This window comes from Netta rufina (assembly GCF_964035555.1).
Source record: "Netta rufina genome assembly, chromosome: 10".
NCBI lineage: Eukaryota > Metazoa > Chordata > Aves > Anseriformes > Anatidae > Netta > Netta rufina.
The window spans coordinates 20,464,311-20,490,576 of record NC_140133.1 but is presented as its reverse complement, the minus strand read 5'-3'; the positions used below and the strand labels follow the sequence as shown (position 1 = coordinate 20,490,576).

The 26,266-nt window shown below is 37.5% G+C and overlaps 1 protein-coding gene across 1 annotated transcript in view; it reads right to left on the bottom strand.

Annotated features, from left to right (window-relative positions):
• Nucleotides 1-6,564: 6,564 nt before the first annotated feature.
• Nucleotides 6,565-26,266, bottom strand: part of CNTN6 (contactin 6) — a gene marked incomplete at both ends in the record, with an annotated part of 111,939 nt that continues 92,237 nt past the window's right edge. Inside the window, 11 exons of the mRNA XM_084292448.1 lie at nt 6,565-6,665; nt 7,369-7,537; nt 8,916-9,028; nt 11,942-12,128; nt 13,440-13,555; nt 14,107-14,341; nt 17,122-17,192; nt 20,131-20,280; nt 20,373-20,531; nt 21,366-21,483; nt 21,824-21,999. Of these exons, the coding sequence (XP_084148574.1) occupies nt 6,565-6,665; nt 7,369-7,537; nt 8,916-9,028; nt 11,942-12,128; nt 13,440-13,555; nt 14,107-14,341; nt 17,122-17,192; nt 20,131-20,280; nt 20,373-20,531; nt 21,366-21,483; nt 21,824-21,999 (1,595 nt within the window). The remainder of the gene's footprint in view (nt 6,666-7,368; nt 7,538-8,915; nt 9,029-11,941; nt 12,129-13,439; nt 13,556-14,106; nt 14,342-17,121; nt 17,193-20,130; nt 20,281-20,372; nt 20,532-21,365; nt 21,484-21,823; nt 22,000-26,266) is intronic.

The following is a 26,266-nucleotide window of genomic DNA, read 5'->3' as shown; positions in this document are numbered from 1 at the left end:
TAATTTCACCCCTTTGGAGGGACCTTGGCAAGCCTCAAGCCTTTCCTCATTAGCAGTCCATCTGAAGCCCCCAGAATTTGCTGGATTAATAGGACAGAGCTATTAGCATCAGCGAACAGCAATAAGCTCCAAAAACTATGTTCACCTGCTGAAGTTAGCAGAGTGACAAGCAGTTTAAGACACTACTTGAAAATTCAAATTCTGCCTGTCTTTTTACCATCCAAATCTTCCAGCTTGTCACCTTGCTAAGGTTGTGGGCTGGATTTTAGCTCAGACAGGGTAATGTAGTAGGAGTTAAACCTTGTAACTTCTTTCCTCCACTCTGCATCAACGTCTGTCTCCTACTTCTCTCTGCTAGAAGCAGGAACACAAAAAAAGTAGTTCTAGCTCAGCCAGAGCTAGATTTTTATCAGCTCATTTTAGTCAATAAAGAAAGAAGTCAATCACTCTTGGAAAATAGCACATTCCAGGCCTGTATATACCAGGCCAGTACAATCACAGAATAAATCAATAACCACATTAATCAATACGATGTAAACTGCTGATCTCTGTGGATAAATTGTACCTGTGTAAGAAGGCTTTCAAATAAATTCCAAACCCACTCAAACTGCATAGGCTTTAAATCTACTAAGGGCAGTGGGACAAGTGAAAGATTTGTGTTTTTTCTCTTTAAAATCTCTGGGAGAGCAGGGCTGCAGAATAATGCAATTAAACCACGCTAGCAGTGCTCACACAATCTCACACAAAATTCACTCCATGGCACATGGAGAGCTGCAGGAAATGTCCCTCAGCTCAGACCTGCCAGCCCCAGGGGACTCCTCATCAGGCATTACCCCAAGAGGGAAGGCTGGGCTGGGTGTCAGGGGTGTGCAGAGGAGGGACACTGAGCTGCAGCTTGATTCTTTTACAGCCCCACAGCTGTAGGATGTTTGCTCCCCCAGCAGGCACTCATTTTTTTATTTTTATTTTTTAAAAACAAACAAACAAACAAACCCAAACATCTCTCTCTCTCTCTCTCTCTCTCTCTTTTTTTTTTTACTTTTTTTTTTTTTTTTAATTTTATTTTATTTTACATGCTATCATAGTAGTATCCCATGTGAGACCACTGGCAGAGACCATGGACACGTTGCTCAGAAGGGAAAACGTGGGTCACACCAACAGCCTCTAGCGGAGCATGAGCTGGAGCCAGGCAGCACAGTGATGAGCCAGTGCCTTGCCTATCCTGGCCCATCCACACTGTCTGTGGAACTCTGTAAGTGCAAAATGTCTAGGGACTTGAACATGCCTTGTGACAAACTTGCAAGGGGCTCTTCTGGTCGCCCTTTGTGTGTCAGAATTATTCCAGTTCATTCTCTAAGGATAAATGTTTGGAGACATTTTTCAGTACAGAAAAATATTGTCGTACATAGAATAGGTTAAGCAAAGAAATGATACATAACAGCATTATTAATATGGCATTATAATTGCTACATTAGACATATTTTCAAGTACTAAGTGCTAGAAACTGATAAAAGGAAGTTCATATTAAATAAATAAAAAAGTAAAACTAAAAGATTGAAGCCATTTAGAGGCCTTTATTATACCATGCTGTCAAAATGTCCAAGTGACCTTTTCTACATGGTAAATTTTTCCAAGAAAGGTTTTATACAAGCTATTTAAATAGCACTGTTCCTCTGCCTCCCCTTTCCTTTCCTCCCCGCCCCCCCAAAAAAGAAAAAAACTCATAGTTTTTGTTTAGATAATAGTCAGAGCAAGAGAAATGCCAGATCCTTATACACACGCTGAAGATGACCAGAGGCATTATATACCAAGCCTTTGCAACCTTGTGTACATTTTTTTTTTTAGGTAGAAGGATATTTCTGAATGCCTATGTATGAATGTGCAAATGCAAATGCAAAAGAATGACATTCTTTGATATTTTTCATCCACATGAATCCCTGGGTAAGTGGCAGCACTCCAGTAATCCACTTGCAGTGGCAGAAGACAGCACACAGACATCATCTCAGCCTGACGGCTGGGGTAGGCTGAGCCACTCCTTGGGATAAATAATGCAAAGACTGCGAGGCTCTGCTCATTTCCATACTGCCTGTGCTCGGAAGTTCTCACCATCCTTGTAGCAGAATTTCAGTAGTCCACTGCGAATATTTCCATACCTCAAACCACACACACCCAAAGGCTATAGCATGGCTGCATACACACAGACCCTTGCAAGCTATCCAAAGTTCAAGGTAACTGACATTCAGTAGCGATGAGATGCCAGTAATGGTGCCTTGGAAATGTAGGAGTGGAGGAACGGCATCAGAGATATTCAGGGTAAGGCAAGATCTGCTCCCGCTTTTGCCCAGGGAAGAGCAGAGAGCAGCTGGATGTGTGAATTGAAAGCTGAATGGATGAAACCTGTGGGGGCAGAAGGAGGGAGGCAGCGCTCCCAGCCATCGGCCCACAGCAGCCCCACGCCTGCCAAAGCCTCTCTGAGCAGATTAATTCTTGCTTTCACACAGCAAATCATTGTGGGAAATTCTCTGTGACTGCAGTATAGTCAGATATTAATAAAAATCTTTCTTTGCTTTTGCAATGTATTTATACGTAAGTGTGATTTAGAGCTCTGTGTCAAGTCCTCGCTCGTGCTGCATACCAATGACCTGCACAAAACACAGGGTGCTTCTGCACTTCAGGGTAATGCTGATTTAGGGGCTGGTGCAATAGCACATGCGGGCTATTTTATTTATTTTTTTTGGCATTCATATTCAAAAATTGCTCTATAAAGAGGGGGGAGGTATTAAAGAAAGCTTAAATGATCTTAAGTCACAATGAAACATTGCATTTGGAACTAAATGAAACATTTGGATAGACTAAAAATTGCTTTTTTTCAGGGAGAAATATTTTGTTGATGTATTAAATTTAAAATGAAAATCTCTGACTGTGACTGGTTTTAGATTTTTCTACTTTGCTTAGGTCATCAAAATAAAATAGGCATTACTCTTCCAGCTTTCCAGCTGTTGGAAAACTTAGCCTTGCCTGTGATTTGGTCCCGTGCTCTGAAACGAGGTTCCCAGTACTAGGCACCTCTAGGTGGGGTTGTTTTTTTGTCTTTTCTTTCCATTTTTCATTGTTTTCACTTTGAATTCTGGTTTTGGGAGCAAGGTTATTTTTTTTTTTTTTTTTTTTTTTTTCCTGCAATGAGTGACAAAATTGGTTTTGCATTTTCTTTTTTTCATGAAAGCTGTCAGTCATCTGAACCCTTGCTATTTCAGCACCAGATTTGTTAATAATGTTTTCTAAAGACATTAAATTAAATGATTAGAGTTGGCCACCTGGCCTTTCCTACAGCATTCTGCAGTTTGACTACTCCAGCTTGACTCAGACATCATTTTGACTTAGTGAAACATCAAAAAAATATGGGGGTGTTAAAGAGGAGGAGGAGAGGTCTCCACAATTTAGATAACTTAATTTATTTAGGGAGAGTAGGGGGTTATCATCATATCTTTGTTTAAATGTATTATTCTTAAGACTCCTTAGAAGTTGTGATTTAAGGCATTCTACTCTGGTTTGAGTTTTTCAATGCTAGACAAATCTACTTTAAGAAGCACAGCAGCAGAACAAAATAGTGAATTAGATCAATTTAAGTTCTGTTTGCTGAAGTAAACATCTCCTAAGGGAAAGAATGAAAAGATTGTTTGCTAAAGTTGCACGTCTCACTTGGTTTTAGTAGCTATGGTGCCAAACATTTGACTCCTGCATGCAGAGGAGAGGAGAGCTCTTGGCCACAATGGAGGAGCAAAGCTGAATGATGAACCCTGTCCACCTGGTGGCACGAGGCAGAGGAAACATATAGTGACATATAATGACCACTGATTATCACCCTGATGTTGGTCCATCCTGTGTGTGTGCCTGCACATATACCTCGACTGGCAGTCCCAAGGCAAAGTAGTCACTTGGAAATCCACTTGTGCTTCAGCTCTAAGGAAGTTCAAGGAGAGAATAGCTTTGCTCAATTAGCAACCATCCTATTCTTAGGGTTTTCCCTTACTTAAAAAGGGTTTCTCCCATGGGAATGACAGAACAAAGGTAAGGTAGAAATTATGAAGTTAAACACGGGAGAATTGAAGAGACTAATCTGAAAAAACATCTTCTACAGAGAGAAAAGCACCTTGTAATGAACATTAGTCATGTATACAGAAATGAAAACAAATGTGAGGAAATATTTCATTGTTTATTGTCACTGCAAGGAAAAATGTTTTTACTTCATTAGGGCATTATCAAGATTTTAAATACCATATCCACTTCTTTCTAAACTGTTCTCTTCTGTTGAAAGCTATGTTAAACCTCTTCCTAATAACTCTTGTGATTAGCATCTTTGTAGAAATCCCAGAGGACAGGCTTCTAAAAGTGGCATTATATTTCTAGAGCCTCCCTGTAATTAAGCATCTATCAGGCCTTCTATTCAGCTGCATATGACTGCTCACAAGAAAATCTTTCTTTGCTGGAATGAAAAGAGCTGTTTTGTTTAAACTTAGTGAAAGGATCACATTTATGTTATAAAATATAAGAATATTAGATTCAGTTTAACTGAAACAAAATGTACCCATTGCGTACTGGATACAAAAATTCTGTAAGTGAATTGCAATGGCAGCGACAAGTTGCTCTTAGAGACCTGCTGGGATGCAATGATGCAAAAACCTCTGTTAGAGCTCCACCAGAGGGGTCATCTCTTTGAAAAACATTGTTGAATTCAGTATAAGGATTATTAAATATCACCAGATGTGAGTAATATTTGCCCAAGTTTCTACAATAATTTCTTTAGTCTCTGTAGCCACAAGAATATGAAACACATACTCTTTTGGCTTTGATAGCATCAAAAGAAAAAGCAAACGTTTAACAGTGGGTACAATTCCTAGCGAAACACGTTGTCCTAGGGATTCAATATCCTTTTCATTCTCTGGAGTGCTTAAATCAAAATTGAACATTGTTTCATAAAGCATGCTCTTGCTATGTTTTTATTATTTATGATTTCATTTTATATCTGAGTGTGTGGAGTTCTCCCAGGAAGGCAAGCATATGAGTCCTGTCAGTAACCTCAGGTATTGAAGTATTGGTAACTTCCTATATAACTTCCCATTCTAAGACTCTTGTTGCCTACTTGGGTCCTATAGCCATGGACAAGAAATGTGTTTTATTACACTCTTTGGAGAATTATCATGCATAGATGAAACTACTTTGCTTATTGGTGTGCTTACACAATGCCATCTCCATTCGAGCCCTTCTCAAATGGAGAGAAGGGGAGGAACTTCATTAGATTGTGGTACCAAATGGTTACAAAGGTGAGATAACACATCTTTGACAGTGTTGAAAAGAAAATTTACTTCAGAATAAAGTGGGAATGAAAAAGATCACATCACTACTAGGGGATCTTTTCATCCCCTAGTATGATATGAGACAACAAATACCCTTTATAGGATGCTGTTAAAATACACAGCAGTGTGACTTCACATTTTGAGCTATATCTATTGACTTGAAAGCCATGCTTACTCTGGTGTTTCATTTAACATTCTAATAACTCAATAGATTGAAGGATTTAATTAGATGCTTTTATTTATATTTCAAGATGATGAAAATCAATGGTCTTCTCATTTACCTTCACACCTAGCCCAAAGATGAATCTACACTTCCAGGCTACAGCAAAGAATAACAATACCAGCTGAGAGAGTAACTGAACCTGCTGGAAGACAGATATATTTCAATCTCCCCTTAAAAAAGGTATTCAGCATCTCTGCTATCTTTGTTAATCAGAACAGTCTTCACAAGACTGTTCCTTTAAAATGTATTTGAGAATATGTATCTCAAATTATAAAAGGTACTGTCCCATTTAGATCTGGTTCAAGGCTTGCTGATGCCACTGAAAGCTTCTCTATTGAATTCAATGGCTTTGGGTTGGTCCACATGACTCCTTTTATTTAGGTTTCCCTTTTCAGAAGAAAATAGTGTAGTACATTTCATATAATGCATTCTATGTTGTTCCCTGTAATACAAAAAAAAGAAAAAAAAAAGTGAAAAAAATAAACAAATAGCTTTTATTTAATTGAAAGTTTGTTGTTGTTGTTGTTGTTTTGAACAGGTTACAATGAAGAACATGAGATAAATAATGTCCACATCCCAACTAATCTCAAGTCTTTTCTCAGTTACAACATCTTGGCACAGGTCTTTCACATCTGTCATACCATTACACTGGAGTTTCAATAAGAATTACTGTTTTTAAAAAATTGAGATCAGTCTCCTAACAATCTCAAGTTATATTTGGCACCACCCCATTTAATTAATGCATATACATTTATCCATGAATTTCAAAGCTTTTTTTAAATTTATGTAGTATTGATATTTACATTTTCTCAGCAGTATTGAGATTTATGTTTTCTTAGTAGTGTACAATCTCTCTCTCCCCCCTCCCCCAAGTCCCCAGTGCCCACTATTTTTCTTTATTGGAAATGTTCATTCTGGTAAAGTATTAAGATGAAATCTACAGACAGTTTACTTTTAAAAGTCCGTGGCTGAACATTGCTTTAATCATCAAGGGAGAGAGTACTTAAGGACAAAACTCAACAGCAGGATCCCAGATGTCAATGTATAGTGCACTCTTTGGGACAAATTTATTTCTCCAGAGCTTAAACCTGTAAAGACATAAGCATAAAAAAATCTCTGACATAAGTAAATGTCTGTCCAAATATGTATTTCTATGCAGTCTAGCATAACAGTATACTTTGTTAAACTTTCAAAATGAAACATTATCCACAAAGGTTATTTCTATTTATTCATTTTCAAGTTGCAGCAGCAATCCCAGGGAGTACGGTTTTGAATCATGTTCTCAGTCTCTACATGAATAGCTGCTTTCAGGAGGGTTTTGGTTAGTTTGTTACAAAACTGTGCTGCATTTTGCATGAATAATAAGGTATTCATGCAAGCAGAGACCAGACCCTGGGTACCCACACCTCAGCCATGGAGCAGAGCTGAGAGGTTCTGTCTTGGCATATGCAGCAGCTCCAGATCTGATTAAAATTTGTGGTGAATCTGAAAGCTGCAGGTTTAACTTCAGCTAGAAAGCTTATTTCTCTGTCCTTCCCAAAGCATTCCAGGCCAGAGCTCATGGAGACAAACATTAAAGATTAAGATCACACATGGGTGTTGGGAAATTGTTTCCCCACTAATGAACATGATAAAACCAGAGACTAATCCACTTTCATCCAGTATTACAAAGCAATGAGAGGGAAGTCACCTACGGTAACAAAACATCTGTTAATCCTTTGTACTTCTTAGAGGCACACGCATTTCTTATTACGCAATAATATTCAGAGAAGGATAAAAATTCTCACATACTTGATATTTTTGGAATCCTAATTTCCTCACTGCTGCTGCCATCCCCACCGTCACTGACTGTTCTTATTTCGATGAGATAATCTTCTTCAAATGGCACCAGAAGTTCAGCTGAAGTGTTGTTTGTCTCCAGTATATGAGTTTTGCTGTGTCTGTTTTGTCTGTACAAAATCTAAATAAAAAGGGGTTAGGAAACAAGAGTTACTTCATTTATTTAAGTTTTAATGGATTTTTTTAAATGGCTGAGAATACTTTCTGTCATGTCCCAAACTTTTCATAATTCTATCAGCACCCTGCAGAGTATTAAATACCATTAGAAAAACATTTTTACAAGTTGAAGAAAGGACAGAAATTTGGATAGTAGCACCTGGGTTTCCACTTAGGAAGCACATTTCTGCAATTAAATTTGAGGGATTCAGGAACTGCTTGTGTATGGGTCTTTTCACTAAAGTATCTCTGGGTCATAGTGTGGACTGGCCACTCTGGCCCCATGCCCAAGTGCTCTGGGGAGTCTGGGTGGGGATCCTGCAGACTACAGCTTTGTCCTCCAAGAAGCCTTTCTTCCTTGCTAGCAATCTCGTGAAAACAAACTTTTAATATATTTATGCTAAAAAGAGCAACTGAAGAGCAAAGCAGAAAGAGAGTTAACAGGGATCATACAATAAATACGCAGTGAGTACTTAAAGCACTCTTTCCACATCAAAATGTAATAGGAAAGTGTAGCCTGGAAGCAGGTATGTTAGACACAAAGGAAAAGAGCTTAATAGACTAGTTTTAATGTTTTTCCCAGTGTGTGGAGCTACTCAAGCACACTCACTAGAATCTAAAAGGATATGATCTCAAGAAAGATTGCAAGGTGGATTTTTTAATATTTTTTTTTCTGTCCTTTTCCTCCCTGGGCATAAATAACACTGCATAGACACTAAAATGCTGAGCAATGCAAGGATCTTGATCCTAGGAACCTTTCCTCATGTAAGTGCTCTCCACAACCATTTTTACCATCCTTCAGGAATAAAGTCTCTCCTGAAGTCTGTTGGGGTCAGAGGCACTGCAAACAAACTTTAAACTAAATTTTACTTTCCTTAAAAAATGGATTTATAGAAGCGCTTTTTACTTCACTCACATTGATCTTTATGTAAGTGTCTTCCTATCTATTTTCAAAGATACATTTATGAATTGTCAGAGAGTGAGGACTTTCAAATGTATTTTATGCCTCTTTAATTCTTAAGAGACTGTTCTCTATTTCTTACAAATGTGTGAAGCTCTTGTCAAAAAAGATGCGAATGCAAGAATCTGATACAAGTAAGATTACAAGGGAAATGGGACAAGAGTTCCAGTGCTAGGGACAGGATACCCCTGTGTTAGGATAAAGGCATCCTACTCTGAATGAGATATTCTTCCATGTTTTGTGTAAATGTCAGCCAACTGTCCCAATAACTCCAGAAAAGTCACCTTTTTCCAGGTAATGAATAGTCACATTTCAACAAGTCACTTTTTCCCCTTTTATTATAAACAATGTGCATGATTAATGAGATAAAGCAATGACTTACTTTGTAGCCTAGCACTTCTGATTCATTCTCCATTGTTTTTACGTGCTCCCAGTTCAAGCAGATTTTGGAATTTGTCAGTTTCCAGGCGATATTTGCCGGGGGTTGACTCGGTGCTTTAAAAAACAGATGATGATAATCACAAGATACAACTAAATATTAATTTGCATAGTGTAATTGAATGAGCCGCTGACATGGAAGTAGCAAATGCATGGCTGATTCAAGTCTAAAAGAGTAAAAAATATTTTCCAGTCCATCATTGCTCTCATATTAGTCAGAATAAAGATCTATTCATAGCACAAAACCACTTACTGTGAGAGTTCATTTTGGAAATTAGGAAAAGCCTGACAATGTCTGACAGTTCAAGTTACATTTGGTAGATTTTGCTTAAGCACTGTGTTGTTTCTATCTATATTGTAATGGACTAGAGAATGTTTTGCTGCATGGATTTCAGGGGAAAAAAAAAAAAAAAAAAGTTAAAACTAAGAGTAGAATACAAAAGGCTATATTTTCATCAGCCATGAGTGCAGGTTACAAAGAGTTACACATTAAAGTCTCCATGTGATCCATCATGAAACATTGCAGGATTTTATAAATTCTCAGCATAATAGGCCGCGAGTAGATTTTCAAAGGCTTTTTATGCCTAAGTGCCAGGACTTTGAAAATTTGCCTACAAGTGACAGAAATTGAATCCTGTGAGAACATGTGGAGTTGAAACTGTGCCTTTGAGCTAATGCTGTCTCATATTTAGAACAACACATTATCTCCATCTCCATGGTGTGTCCTACTGGACCCTGCCTGGGAGGACAGTGCTGGAGGTATTAAAGGAAATAGGGACTTGAATAGAATTAAGAAAAGACGGGAGATATCTGGAGAAATAGGGCTTCTGGGTTGTGAGTATCCCAGACCTGACTTTAAAATGTTAAACCTCTGGGATACTTCATTTCTCCCTGCAGTTTCTATATATTGATGATTAGCATACATAGCTAAGAAGGCACTGTTGATTTGGTAATACAGCATAATCTATTTAATTTCCCACAGACAGAGAATAAATTGATTGTGTCTCTTATATTTGTCTGCTTCCTGACTGTGGAGAAGCTTAATCCATCCAGCTGGTAGGGAAAGGAGGTGTTAGTGGGCCACCCAGGTGAACCTAAGCAGGTATCCTTCCAGGAGCCATAAGTCAGTGCTGGATAAATATTCATTTCTGAAGGTGTTTAAATATATTCATATGCCTAAAACCACAAGTTTACTTTTTTTTTTTTTTTAAATAATATAATTTAAATTTAAAAAACAAAAAAAAAACAAAAAAAAACACAACTTCCTTGCTGCTTTCAGCAAATATTTTTGTTCTACTGAGTCTAAGTTTATACTTGTAACTTATTTCAAATTTCTTCTGTTGAGATATATATTTGTAAAGAAAAAGAAAAAGTGATGAAATCTCTGAAAACCATGACATATAAATAAAGAAACAGAAGAGCTGAGCCTCATAACTGTTTTTAGTGGGAGCAGTATGCTCAGGGAAGGAAGACATCATTTCTACTTTCCTAAGTAGTAAACTCAAACCAGAATATCAACTTAGACCTTAAATTGATCTTAGACAAGTAAGCTTCAATCAGAATTGCTCCTATTTGGCAGAAGGCCTATTTTAGTTTTGAGTTTTGCTTAGTCTTTACAATAATGCCATGTACAGAATATTTTAGGAATCTTTGGCAATGAGTACAAAGACAGATCTATTAGCTTGAAGCTAAAGCTCCCACTGTAGATATACATTGTTTATATTCTCTTGATGTATTACCTCTTCCCATATTGAAAGTGCCTGCATCTTTCAGAAATGAGAGCTTAAAAATTTAATATATGTTTTAAAATATTAAATGGGTTATTTGGACTTTAATTTTTAAATGAACCATTAGCACCATCCTGAGTTTGACAGAAGATGAAGACAATGTAAAGCAAAAGCAAATTCATTCCCTATATGTCCTGTCTCTTGACTGCTGTGTCTTTATTTTTTCTGTCATACAAATATACATACAAATATAGAGAATGATTTCCAGAGATTAGTTCCTTTTCCGTTAGAAAGTTGTCTGTGAGAAGAACTTAGGGCATATGGGTACATAACGGATTACCAGAATTTTCTATTTTATGATTATTTTGCTCTTAGTGAGCATTTACTTTACAGGTTCAATCATGTATAACAGTGCTCAGCACTTCCCTATTATCTTGGAGTATGGCCCCTTGAAAGCATAGGTTTCGTGAAGTTGTTTCTCACGAGTAGAGTAGCATATGTTTTTACTTCTAACTGCAGGAAATTTAAACAATTACTGACTAAATATATATTTATGAGAATGTATCACATACGCTACCGTCTGTACTGCACAATTTAGAGATTTCAGAAAAGCATTTTGAGAATTTAAGTTTTTTTTTTCTTTTCTTTTCTTTTTTTTTTTTCTTTTTTTTTTCCTTTTTTTTTTTTTTTTTTTTTTTAAAAAAAAAGCCATATTCCCATACCCAAATCTGTGGTTTGACCTGTGGAATATCTTTCCCTTATTGACTCTGCATCTCATTTGAAATCTCCTCAAAGCAAGTACCACACTGCTGCAATTCAAAAGGAAATCCTTCCTAATGGTTGCTACACTGGAGGAACACAAATACCTCTGTTATCCAGTTTTGCAAGCATAGAGAATTACCTTAGCACATACACATAACAAACCTAGAACCTCTCCTATGAAGACAGGCTGAGGGGGTTGGGGTTGTTCAGTCTGGAGAAGAGATGGCTCTGGAGAGACCCTACAGTGGCGTTCCAGTACCTAGACGGGGCTCACAGTCTGAGTAAACTCAGTGGTGACCACAAAATTGTTATCAGGGAAGAGAAGAAGTTTCCTAGTCACAGATTTCATTGCTTCATTTGATGAAGAAATTTGGGATCCCATTGATATTGCAACATTTAGCAGAGCTAGTCACGGTAAGCTGAAATGTCACTATCCCACCAGGGAGCTTGCAACATTTGTTGTACAAAATTGAATACTCACGTGACTTTTTAGTAGTGACATTTACTGGGGTGCTGGAGGGCCCTGTCCCTGCTGTGTTGTAAGCCCGAACTGTTGCAAAATACACCGTGTTAGCCTTTAGTCCTGTGATATTTTTGGCTGTTACATTCCCATTGACTCTGACTTTACCAGCTGTGCTTTCCTTGGGATCATCGGTCCAATATAAAACCTGAAAAGCCAAAACAAAGAAAAGGCAATTAATTGTTTTAAATCAGTTAAGGAATTGGCTAGGAAGCAGACAAACTGATAATGAAGATTTCAAGGAATACAGGATTTTTCATATTCAAAACTCGCAGGAAAGAAAACCAAGCATGAATATTTATAGAGAAGAAATAAAATTTGAGAGACAGAATACCAATTAAAAAAGCAAATCAAATCCTTAGCTTTATAGATGTCCAAAAGGAAAACTTTGATAATGTGAGAAATTTTAAAAGCTTGCTTGGTTTTATGGTTTGAACATTCATGAAAAAAACTTAAATGATACAAAGAAATATTTATCTCAATCATCTAAGAGGATTTTAATTATTTTGTATCCTGCTTTTAATTTTGACTTTTAGTATTTGATTTTGGAAGGTTTGTGTGTTGTATGTGTCTCCTACTACCTTGCTTTAGACATTTGTAATGAAAGCACAGAAATTAAAGTATTTCTGACTTGGTTTACCCTTGCTTTATTTTATCTACAGAAAATTCACTGTGCAAATAAAATGCCCAGGAATCATATTTGAGATTACTTTGAAGTACTCCAGCTAGAAATATAAAACCTTCACCACACCCCCATGCCCCGAAGGCACTGCTGCTCTGTCCTGGAGATATCAGATGCAGCTGACACTGGGGCTCTGCTCCCACCCTGTGCTGGAGACCTGAGAGAAGCCAGAGGCAGGGTGAGTGCCACTGGGGTCTGGCAGCATCCACATGCCCCTGCAGCTCCCCTGTCTCAGCCCCTGAAATGCCTGTTGCTGGATCTGGCCCTGGGCTCATGCCATTATGCCGGCGGCATACCCCAGTGCACAGGGCATGCAGCCTGTCACTTACTAGTACATGAGCAGCTGCTCACTACGAACAGAATTGAGAAGCCCAAAGCCTTTCAAATATGCCACAGCAGAAGCTTTGGATGGTAATGATGTGCATGTTCTTCTGTAAGTGTTGCTGTGGGTCATGTGCATGTCCCCTAAAGATCAACTACCCCATTGCGCTCAGACAGCTGTCTGAGGAGGGAGGATCACCTTTGTTTTATGGAATCAAGCACAAGTCCTTTTATTGTGGCCTTCACATATGATTAATCTTGAAGTTTTAATTTACATTACAAAAAAAGCTGGGATAGAACTATAGTCTGGGTCTACAAATGCTTGTGATTAGGTGAAATGAGAGTCAGGTGAAAAGCTCCATCAACTGCTGACTTGGCAGTGAGGGAAGAGGAATCGGAATATGAAAGTGGCTGGGGATGGGATGTCTGTAAGGTGCCCAGCACCAGCTGCCTTACCTCGTAGCCCAACACCCTGCCTGTGAGTCTGTTCCATGCGATGGGCTGCCAGGAGACCTCCACCTCTGCTGCCGAAATGCTCAGTGCCGAAGTCCCTGCTGGTGCTATCTGTGGTTCTGGGTCATGGGAGAAAACACAGCCAGCAGAAAATTTGTGGTGTTAAAAGGGTGTTGTCTCAGAAACTTAAAGAGATTCAAGAAAAAAAGACAAGTTTTTTGGTGGAAGCATCAGGCAGCAGCTCAAGAACCCTGGTGTGAATCCCTAGCTTTGCTGCCTGTTTACCGTGGAGCACCAGCAAAATTGTAATTTTTCAAAATCGATCATAACCTGTGATCTGGGACAGATATTTAGAGGAGGTCAGCTGCACGGAGTGATCTGAGCCCTCTAACGGGTAAACTGTTTTCGATGTCCCCTGTTTTTTCCCAGCCCACTCAGTGGGAGCTCCCTGGGGACAAGTCTGTTGAAACTTGCCATCTACTTAAAGCAGTTATGAAAAACTGTCCCTTGCTTTTGTTCACTTCATTTTCCCATCCTCTGTCTTGCGTCTCTTGAAAACCTGCAATAAGCAGCTTTGAGCTAACTTCTGGCTATTCTTATAGAGATCTGAATTATCATACCTGGGACCTATAGACTCTACACAGTCAGCAATAGGAGTAATGTGCTTTACCATCTTCTCCTGAGTAGACAATGGATATGGAGCTCAGGGTTCCTTCTCCTTCATTGTTGTAGACACCAACTTTCACTTCAAAAGGAGACAGAGGTGTAATGCTTTCATTCCTATAAATGTATTTGCTTGCTTCTACTGAAGCCACCACTGCTTTTGTCCAGGTTGTTGAGCCAAGGGGACGAAACATAATGATGTAGCCAAAACCTTCCCCATTCTGCAGTTCTTCTGGAACTGGCTGTAGTGACAAGGCAGTCAGTCAATAAGCATTTGCAAGTATACACTCTTTTAATTGAATCTTCATTCTCTCAGTATATTTTAGTAGTATTGATTCAGTTGACTGTGCCTTAGAGAAGATAATAATGTTTGTTCCATCAGTCAATGTAATATTGAAATAAAAATCAAAATAATAAATCTATTGAGGCAATCAATTTAGAAACAAAAGATCTGATCAGCTCCATTAAAGTTATTCTCTTCCAGGCATGAAGTTTTCAAAATTAAAAGCATTTCACTCAGCACAGGTTGTAACTGATTTTTTTTTCCCCCCAAGGGGTGTAGGAATGCTAATTTTAAAGAAATTATTTTAAAAGAAAGAAGGAGTTGGAAAAGGAGCAAAAGTGTATATATAGAAGTGCATGTCAGCTGTATAATTGCCTGTGTATGTGTACAGCACTTACATATTTTTTAGCACAAGTGAGAGTCTTGAGTGCATGAACATTTTCTTATTTAAGTTTGTTTAGAACAGAAATGTTATTGCAAGTCAACATGGCAAAATTAAGGCTTCTATTAATAAAATCTCATGTCAAGATATTTATTAATGACTCATACCGAACAGGCAATTACATCAACACTATATTTTTTTTCTTGGGAAAAACAACACTTCTACATTGGTTTCTCAAAGCAAGAGAATATTTGTGAAATAAGAAAAGATCAGTAGTACGTAGAAAAAGGAAGCTTTTATCAGCAAAACTTCATTTATATTAGATGTTTGCATCAAAGCCAGGTGCAAGGAAAAACAGCTATGAAAAATGGCGCAGAAATAGAGGGAAAATCAAAGGGGCAGAACTGCAGCTCCCGCAATGGTTCCTGGCTCCAAACTTCTCCCCTGTAGAGAAACTATCAGGAGCACTAACAGTCTGAGAAGGTGGGAGGTAAAAAAATGAAAAATAAATCAAGGAATACATCAGCAGATTTCAGGGCACTGAATGTATTCTTCCTTTCATAAATTCCTTCTAATTTATTAGTCAGATATTTGTCAAATTATAACTCTGATCTGACATATATAACAAATGTTGTCATTCTCTAAGTATTTTACAAACATTAATTCCCCAATCTACCCAATCTTTTTCTTATCCAGTCCCGAGAGATTTAAGTGTGAGAGATGAGGGTGCATCGGGGATTTATAAGAGTTCAAGCTACTTTCTAGAGCATTTAATTTGTTTTTGAGGCTTCTGTGACCTCAGATTTAATCAAGATGTTTAGTGAGTTCATCACAGAGAGCTGGAGAGCCTAGTTCAGTGTTGTTAGCTTGGCATAATTAGTATTTCTTCTGACTATTTTTCAGGACACACTATGAAGTCCAACAGGATAATTTGATTGAGATCTCTCAGGTTGTTTTTCAATTTTCATGTTCTGCTCCCAAAGAGTAGATCAGTAGAGGAGAAAATGAAAGAAAACAGTGAAAGATGCATATGGAGGAAAATTCAGTTCAGTAAAAGTGAAGTTTCACTCTATTTGGAGCATGCAAGGGGAAAAGCATTGGCAGTATTATTTATCTTGTGGGGACTTTTTCTTTTGATCTCATTTTTTTCTGTCACTTCCCTTCCTCCCTCAAAAGGTTGGTTAAATGGCAAAGTTATCAGCATACAGGACAACACAGGTAACTCACTTAGCTGATAAATAACATTACTTGTAGTTTAAATTAATTTCTTTTCCTTTCCTTTAAACCATGTACAGGAGCTTGGCTATTCCTCTGGAAAAAGAATGAAGTCAGGGGAAAGAGCAGACTGCTTTCCTTGTGTAAGCTGAACTAGAAGTATTTTTTTGTCATTATTATTTAATCAAATAAATATTTTCCATGACTTATGAATGGACCACTGTGCTTCTGAAGCCCTGGTCCAAATTAAGAATTAACCAGAGATTGTCTGCAGGCTCTGAGACATTCACACCTGTCCATAGGATGGGTAAGGCTGTCAGGGCTCTGTCCTGCAGGCTGGGTGATGCTGACAGCCTGGGACAGCTCCTGCTGTAGACAGTTGTCTTCAGAGCCAGGTGAGATGTTTACCTACCTGAACCACATGCATTTTTCAGCAGCAATGAAAAAAAAACAAAAAAAATTTTTTTCCACTGTCCAGCACAGGTGGACACTGTGTTTTGGTCAGTTTTTCCACGAGGGCTGGAGCAGCTGCCCATCACTGCAGAGGCTTTGCACGAGGCCACCTGCCTTTGTCGTGGTGCCTGCAGAGATACAGGTGGGTAGCTGGAGAAGGAAGGCTACTTCTCACCATGCTTGCTTTCTGCTCTCTGCAATGACCCGTGCTCACTCATTGCAACTTCTAGTGTGGTATTAATAGTTCTGAAATTGCGTATTCTCTCCTCTTGCTGGAGTGTTGGAGAATTAAAGGGCTCATCTCCTTTAATGCATAATAGGATATGTCTTGTCAGCACAGAGTTCCAGAATGAAAAACATGTAAACAAAAGTATGAAAAATGTTAATGCAGAAAATGGCCAAGCAGATTAGTGTGTTAAGCACATCCTGTACAATGGAGATAAGAGGGTTATACAGACTTCTAAACATCTTTATAACATGCCTCTTAAACTGTTTATTTTTATAAATGGTTTGCTATAACACAGAAAACTTACTGTGCATCTTACAGACTGCTTTCTCTCCAGATGCAGGATGAAATCCCGGCTCAGCCTGAGCCAGTGACTGAAAGCCTCTGGATTTCAGCAGGGCTGTGATTTCACCCATAGACTTTTCCCCACTAAACAGCTTAGGTTAATTGAGCTAACAATTACCTCCCATGTGATGACCAGCTCAGAACGGCTCCCTCCTCCTCCACTGATGTTCGTTGGTGCCACCACGGGAACTGGAGAACAAGAGACATCGGTGCCTGCAGCAACCCCCTGCTGCTGCCAGGGGCCTCGTCCACTGCAAGATTAAAGGGTTTCCTCCCAGCTCCTCTCACATGCAGCTACTCTGCCTTTCAACACGTGGAACAGGGACTACATTATATAACGGTGCATTTTAAATGAACTGAAATTATGTTTACACATTTTCAAGTTTCTAAGGCTGAAGCCACAGATGTATTTGATACATGAGTACCCTGGTTCAAAAAATTAATTAAAGAAGCTAGTAGCATCAAGTATCTGACATTATTATGCCTCATCAACTAATTGGCAAAATGATGTTCCATTCAGACTGTAGCTGCAACACTACTGATTTACTAATTATGCATTTGTTCAGTAAACATGTTGTTGGAGCAATATATTAATTTTTTTTTAATTGGCTGTATGCTTTGCTTAGGAAATTCAAAACTTGTAATTTTTCTCCTTCTCCCAAGACTCTAAGTGGCCAGGAGTGCATTGATTAGAACCTGATTTCTCCAGCATTGCTCCAGGTGTATGGCCCCATAGGTCCATGGTCAAGGTCAAATAACATGCTGGTGTTGCAAGCTGAAGGGGCTTCTCATCTGTCAAATGGCTCTTGGTGGAGAGGCAAGGAAAATAGCAGTATTTCTTGCTTTTTACTCCATATTTCAGTAAACACGGTCACCCCAATTACTCTATAAATATTTATACTTTTGGGGAAATGGGTTGTGGTATAATGGGTGGGATTTAAAGAAGTTTTATTCCTATTATATAATTTGCTATAAATTTACTTGCAAGGATGATGTCTTTTTTTTTTTTTTTTTTTTTTTTTCTGTTGCTGCAGGGACATGAACAAATAACGAAGACAATTCTTTAACTTACAGAACCCAAAAATATATATGAGGGCATTTGTTCTCTTTGGCATCTCCAAACATTTGCTACTATTTCTTCAAGTTTGAAGATTGGACAGGACAGTTATATCTCAGAAGTTTTTTCAGAGATTTTGGCAAGTTTTGCCATGACTGCCTGCCCTTCCCTATATTTTTCTCCCAGTGTTGGTACAGCTGCAGGAGTAACAATAAAGGCAACAGCCCTCCATGCTCACAGAAACTTATGTGAATCAGCTGTCACTTCTACATTCAAATTCACATTTAAATCTTTATCTAACTGCATTCTCTCTAGAAATGTAGAAATTTAAAGATAATTTTGTTTTGCAGTGAGAAAAGTAAATGCAAGTACAAATAGACTAAGCTTTTTTTTTTTTTTTCTTTTTTTTTTTTTTTTTGAGAGAGAGAGTTTAGTATAGGTATTTAGTTTTGTCACTCACAATCCATGTCTTTCATGTCTTTGTGTACATCAGAGGTAAATAATTGAAGACTGGAAAGAACATTAAAGAAATAAAAAATAACAAAGCAGATTTTCAAGCCTACTACTTCACTGTTTCATGAACCAGTTGATGCTCAATTAATTCATGTGTTAAATGTGTTCAGTACTTAATACGTTTGCATGGGAAAAAAAATTGTCCTACTGCTCAGCAGAGCCTCATCCAGGTCATAGTTGAGAAACAGACAAAAATTTACAGTTGACTGCACCAACAGAGGCTCAATTAATTCTCAGCTCTATTTTAATGAAATGAACAGTGGCTCATTTGCATCCACAAATCTACTAATGCTCAGATTTTAGCTGGCAAAATAGCTATTAAAACAGCTAAGTTCACATTCACCCTTCACTGCCGGTCTTTGCTCTCCTCACTTCAATGCTGTATTTAGTTTCCTATCCTGATAAAAATTAAAGACAAGCCTTTATTCCTCCCACCACATAGCAATGCTTTGAAGCAGAATGACTGACAGCAGTGAAGGGGTTAAGTTACTAAAACCTAACGTCAGTCTTTCTGTTTGTTTTGGTGAACAAAAATTGGGCAGAACTGTAAGGAAATAATGTTCCTTATGCTATTGCCATGGTAAATATTATTAATTGTATTGTTTCTTTCTAGCTGTAGCCTTGTGAATCCCCCCAATACTGTATTTTGAGTTCTGTCTTGAAATGTAGTTTGCCAAACTTCAGAGCATGGCAAATGAGATAAAAGGAGAGGAGAAAGTGGACTGTAAAACCTGCTTCCCTTTCAGTGCCTTCCATCCTATAACTGCTTATTTTATAGGGGGGAGAGAGTTGATGAACAGGGGGCTGAGAGAAACATAAAAACAAAGCAAAGGTTTGGACTTCAAATAAATTGTACCAAACAGATAAGGTCAAAGGACTGACAGTGTTGGTCATCCAAGAATGAGCCTTCTTCCCATGAGGTTCCAAGTCCCGGAAGATAAATGTGTAAAGGTTAGACAGACTGATAGCAAGGATCCTGTCCTGGAGTCAGTGGAAGCTATTAGCTTCACTGGGCTTTGGATGTTGTAATTTATTTCCTCCAGTTAAAACCAATATCCTGTCCCTACCAACGCTCAGATATCAAACAACCTCTGCAGCAAAGCTTTATGTGCTTGTGCTAGGAAATGCCAGAGAGCTGGCTTTATCATTTTCTATTCAAGTCTTGGAGCAGTATATAAATGTAGTTATAATTGGAAGAAAACAAAAGTTGCTCCACAATTGCTTGAATGAAAGTTTGTGTTCAGGCATGAGGATTTTTGGGGACATAACAAAGTATGGGCCAGGTCCAGCCTTTATTGCTGGCCCAGGTGATCTTGAACTGGAGAGAAAAGCATGGGGTAATTCTAAGTCATGTTCAAGCATCCCTCGCATCAAGTACTGCAGGTGTGCTGTCAAAGAACCATACATTACAATGCCAGGCAAATATAGATGCAACTCTGCAAGAGAGAGACTCTTCTGCCACAGACCTCTCACACTAGAGAACTGGCAGTGTGTTTGTGTAGAAAAAAGGAGATAAAAGAGATAACAGAGATAAATTAGGAGAAACCAGGGACCTACCTGCTGCTTTGGTTTTCAGTAGAGCTGATGGTCTGCTTGGCTCCCCGATTCCAACACTGTTACTAGCAACCACACGAAACTCATACTCAACCCAAGGGCTTAAGTCAACCACTGTTGCTTTGTGAGTCCTGCCATTAAGGACTTCAGGAACTACAAGTAAGATGAATATGTCAATGAAAATGTATTTTTGGATTAATTAATGGTATATGCAAACAATACAAGACAACTCTCAAATTGCTCACCTGTCGGAACTGACTGCCATCCGACTGAGAAAGGAGTCCTTGTCTGAACACTGTAGATCTGGACTGGACTATTATTATCTATTCCAGACTTCCAGGATAACACAGCAGTAGTGCTAGAAATATGTTCAACTTTAACATCTTCTGGTGGGCCTGGGGGGCCTAATTTGAAAATAATTTTAAGACAAATGTATTTAAAAAAAAAAAAAAAGACTGATGGACAGAGTTGTGCAGCTCTTACTCAAGGCAGTGGCATTACTCATGAAGGTGCATTTTCATAAAATTAGCACAATCTCTAAATAATGGCTTCACGTCTGTATTCCATTTTTTAATTAATAAGGGGTTTTAAGTCAGAAAAATTAATGTTTTCATGTTACCAATAAGAAAAATACAAAGGAATTATAGATATAATAATAATAATTTATATAGAGAGAGAGACTGGCAAAGAAAGTTTCCCAGTGTGTCTTTCATTGAACCATACAACATCTATAGAGTTCCTATGAAATTTAGTGAAAAACAAGGAACAGACATTCAGCAAAAATGCAAGATGGTGCTTTAGACAGATTTCTGATATCTGTTAGGGGTAACAGGATCTGCTCCCATCACAGCACTTCTCTTGCTGCTGGCAGTAAAAGGATTAGCTAAAACCTCAATCTTATCACTTAATTGATCTAGAAAATTATCTTTCATATTATCTCCAAAGAGTGGAAAGGGGTCTGTTCTTTTGATTTTTCCAGCCTGTACTGTGACCCGGAGATGCCCAGCAATGGTAGGTGACGCCATTCTGTTGAAAGAAGAGGCCTTCCCTATGTCCCACTATGTTTAACTCCAAGGCAAGAAAAACTTACCTTCAAAAAAGGCTATGGCACAATTGTACAGATCTCCCATGGTGTTACTGAAATGCTGCATCGTCATCCTAGGACTTTTTAAACAACAACTGATGTTAAGAAATACTAATTCCTTCAGGGGATATAAAATCTACATTAGGAGACATACCTCTTACAATTATATCTACTGCTGCAGATTGACTGTCTAAAGTTGTTTGTACCATGCACACGTATTTCCCAGAATGATGTAGCTGAATATTTCTTATCATCAAATCCCCAACAGATTCCTGGAGATGCAAAGAAAGTAAACTAATCACTCACAACATGCTTTCCATACTGGACATTTTTATAAATTGCTCAATATTAATAAAAAATTCAGCTTTTAAATTAAAATATTCATAGCTATCATCAGTTTCTTTCATGCGGACATTTTTATTATGGCTTCACAAATAACTCAAGTGACTTTATGAAATTTAAGAAAGAAAAATAAATGGCTGCAGCCCTTGTAAAGAAACAATGATTTGCCATGCATATCAATAGCGATGGAAGAATTATGAAAAATGCTTACGTGGTCTAAAGACTGTGGCAAGTAGTTTCATTAAGCACTAAAGAGTTTTAAAAACTTACCCCTCCAATTCTTTCAAAATGATGTATTCCTCTTTTAAAATCAATACTATTTCCATTGAATGACCATGTGAACACCACATCAAGGGAAGGGTCATGAGACACCTGGCATGGAAGGACTATGCTTTCTCCAACTGTTACATCCATATTAGAAGGTGGAATAGTAATTACAGTCTTTTCTGTGGAGACAAAAAAAAAAATCCTTTTTATTAAAATGCTTATAAAAATAGTAGATCTTGAATGAGTTTTGTGCCATTTGTGAAATGATGTAAAATTGGCCCAAATGTTCCATAATAAAGAAGATTATCTCTAATATGATGATGATTTGAGAACAGTCTTACCCATGTGTAGCCTATTACTTTTGCAGTATCAATACAATGAGCACTCTGTGTGCTCTGAGAGCAAGCAGATGTCAGAGGCAACATGCTAAATTAGTCATATGTTACTTTGTAAAACCCACAGTCGATATATATGATTTTGGCTTTAAAAGTGCAGAATTCATTAGTAAGACTGTTAGAAATATGCCCACAGTTCTTCAGACTTGAAAATCCCTCCTTGCAGGAAACTGCAGCAAAAGCAAAAGCAGTATCTGTCTCTGTGTACTATACGCATTGAGATCCTTAATCTATATTAATGTTAGCTGTACCTCACTGTGGTGTTTACATTACAGCTTCAGAGAAAATACCACAACAGACAGAAAAACTATCTGTGTAATCTTTTTTAACCCCTTACACTGGGAAACAAAGTTGCAGATCTTATTAAAGGAACTAGTAGTTTGCTGAAGGGGAAAGAAATGGATTTATATGACTTCACTTTTGTTGTTATGACTGGCAGATAGATTAGAGATAACAACCACTTTGTTGTAAGCAATTCCCTTGAATAAAGCTTTTGTGCATGAAAGTGTTATAAAATGGTGAGAACTGAGAGGCATATGAATAAAATGAGAGCAGAATCTATTCAACAATATTAATGCGTTCTGAAAATAATGTGAGAGGAGGAGAAGAAAATTTGCAGGAGTTGTATTAGTTTTGTGATCATTCTGGCTTAACGCTGTGTGTTAGAAATGTATTTGAAAATTCAGGATTTTGGTTACCAAGGTCATGGTTCCAAAATGTTCATGCATGGCAGTGCATCCAACGCCTCACCTTCAAAGACATTTTTGTTCAAACTGTTACCATCATTGTGGTAACTGATTAATATACATGTACACACAGGCAATAACCTGACCAGCTTCTTCCTGGCATCTGAGCTATGCTAGGTCAGTGATGGTTATAGCACTGGTCAAGTAGCAACAAATTAGAATGTTACATTTTCTGACAGCATTTTAAAAAGTTATAAAAATAAAATAAAATAAAATAAAAAATACTGGTTTCAGTGTTATACCTGCTGCAGACATCATGTACCATTATCCAAGGAAAGTGAACAAAGAGTTTGTGTGATTTCTACTGTTATAGGTACATAAAGTGTTTTTTTTTTTTTTTTAGCGTTTGTTTATTTATTTATTTATTTATTATTTTCTTGTTCCAGAATCATTAAGAAGCTGTCTGTCTAGAGAGAGCATCAGAGGTTCTAGAGCTCAGTCTTGGAACACTTTCTCAAATTTCTCTGTCTACTCTGATTGCTTCTCATGACTATGTAAAACTGTCATCATGGCAGCACCATCAGTTTGTCTGAAGTCAAGGACTGCAGAGATGTGAAGGACTCAGATGACTGTCTGGAAGATACTTGATCATTAAATTAAAGCAATCTCTTCTTCTCCCTGGAAGCAGAGTGTCACATACAATAAATTCCAGATGATTCAAGGGCCATATTCTCTGTTGGCACAACTCCACTGATTTCAGCACACATTGGCAAAGAGCTTGACTCCATAAATCTCAAGTGAAGTAATTCCATTGTGAAGAACAGGTAACTTTTATAGAATAAATGTTGAAAAGTATCTGGGAACTACAGAACACTTCTACAAAGTTTTCTTTTCTTACTCTTTTTCTTCCATTACTCTTCTCACAACTGAAATAGATCAACATGAATAACATGATTCTATGAAATTATATTACTTGTAGCAATGATGGATTTATTTATTTAATTTTTTTTGGGGTAGAAAAATCCATTTATTTCTATGGAAAAGTTGAAGAAAAACTAAGAATGATACAATTAGGATTGCACATCATTTGTAATCACATTCAATAGTTACATTCTGAAACCCATAGAATAAAAATAACAAATGATGTAAATTTTTTTTAATTGTGAAGTTTTTAAGACTCTATCAGAGTCCGTTGTCTGTTGTATGGGAAGGGGCCATTAGTTTCTTGTGATTAAACTGGTTGAGAATTTTTGGAGTTTTCTCCAACAGAAAGTTCCAATATTATTATGGTTGCCTCATAAGGTCAGTAATATTTTTGTGCCATTATTTGATCACACCTCCAAAGAGAGGATCGAGATCAGAAATAATAGAAATGATCAGAAATATAGATCAGAATAATAGAAAAGATAAGAAATAATAGAAATGCAATCCTGTTATGTAATGTTATTGGACAGATTAAAAATTCCAGAGATTATTTCTTTGTTAAAAAACTATTGAATGAGAACCTTAGTATAAATATTTTGTAGAAATGCATTCAATGGAACTCACTACTGAACTGATATTTTGGAATAACAGAACATAAAGGTTTCTTCTTCTAACATGACAAATCCTAATAATGACATGCTTCTAATTTCATAAGAACTGTATTTCCTTATTATTAGGAACCTATTTGCCTCCACCAAATAAATGTTGAAGACTGATCTTTTGGGAATTATACTGAGTTTGTATGTGATGTGTGCTTTTTAGCAGTGTTAGAAAAAAAAAATCCATTTTATTATGAGATTATCATCCTCTTGTATCTCCTGTTCTAGCCTACTCATATCCAGTAATACTACTGATGCAGAGTGGTTCACTTGTGTGATAATTTCTGCTTCTTTTATGAAGTTGTCTTTAAGACTACTACCTCAAATACTTTTAAAAGCTTCTTAAAAGCTCTTGGATCTACATTATCTATCTATCTTGCTTAGCAACTTCAGACATGTATTATATGGCGAATCCCATTCCAGAGGAGAAAATAGATAAGATGTTGTGAGTGCTTGAGGTATAATAAAGACTTCTCACACAAAGAATAAACAACTCAATGAGCAGCAATAAACTTAATTTGCACATTAGATATGCTTTTCGAAGTTCTGACATTTCAGTTGAAAATAATGCTGAAGCAATGAGGCCTATAATTGAACAGCCAAAACTTCTCCAGAGGGGAAACAAAAACAAATGTTCCCTGCAAACAAGATCATTTTTATACCATGTTGTTACTGAGTGTTTTAATAAACTTTGTAAATGCCAAACAAAATATTTTTTTCATTTTTTTTTAATGTGATTTTCCCATATTGCTTCGTTAGGATGTATATATGTGGTATGTGAAATGGTATCTAACTTTAATGAAGTCAGAGCTGCCTAAACCCTAAACTTCTTGGTTTATTCACTGCTAGCTGTGCTGTAACATCATCTCGGATTACACATTGCACTGCATCAATGCTAATTGCTCTTTCATAGTATGAGTATGAAGCAGTTTTAGACAGCTGCAGTAGGTTAGGAAGAAGGACATTCCTGCAGGCTACAGTAAACATTCTGAAGTCACAGGGAAAAAAAAAAAAAAAAGACAGAATTACAAATTGTATTTAATAACATGCTCTTCTTGTAACTGCAACCATTATTAATGTTAGCTCTTTTGCAAAACTGATAAATATGTTTATTATAATCTCACAAGTTCCATATTTTAACTTGTTCTTCTCATTTAAAATCAACAAATATGAATACATGTATAAGAAAACATCTGCATTGAAAAGATCATGCAGGAACAAAGAGAAAGAAAACATGTTAAGTTTGTCTCTGTTTTCCTTCTTTTTTTTCCCCTCATTGATAAAACATCAGAGGATATAGAGCACATTCATTTCACATGCTGCTCACAGGTACAGCTACACAAACAGTATCAGTATCTCTTTTTATGTCCTCCAGCTCTGGACTAGCCCACCTGAGATATAAGTTGGTTCTAACACTTTTTTACTAACGGAGATAGACCATCCATCAGCGTAGCAAAAACTTGAAGCAAAGGACTGCTTTGGATGTAATAGATTTTAATGTCTTCCATGATGCATTTATCTGTGTTTCAAAAATGTGTGAAAACAATGCAGGGAAGGCACACCCTCCAGAGCATCACTGTGCTGGAACCAGGCCAGGTGAAGCTGAGCAAAGCCGTGTGCCCAAATGATGCCCACTGCAGCAAGCAGGGACTGCCACCCACGTGGGACCTTGCACAAAAGTTCCTTTTCTGCCAGTGCCCACCTTCCTGGATTATGTACTAACTTTGTAGTTACACTATCCAGTACCTCATGAGTTCCCACCAGTCATTTTGTCTTAGAGGA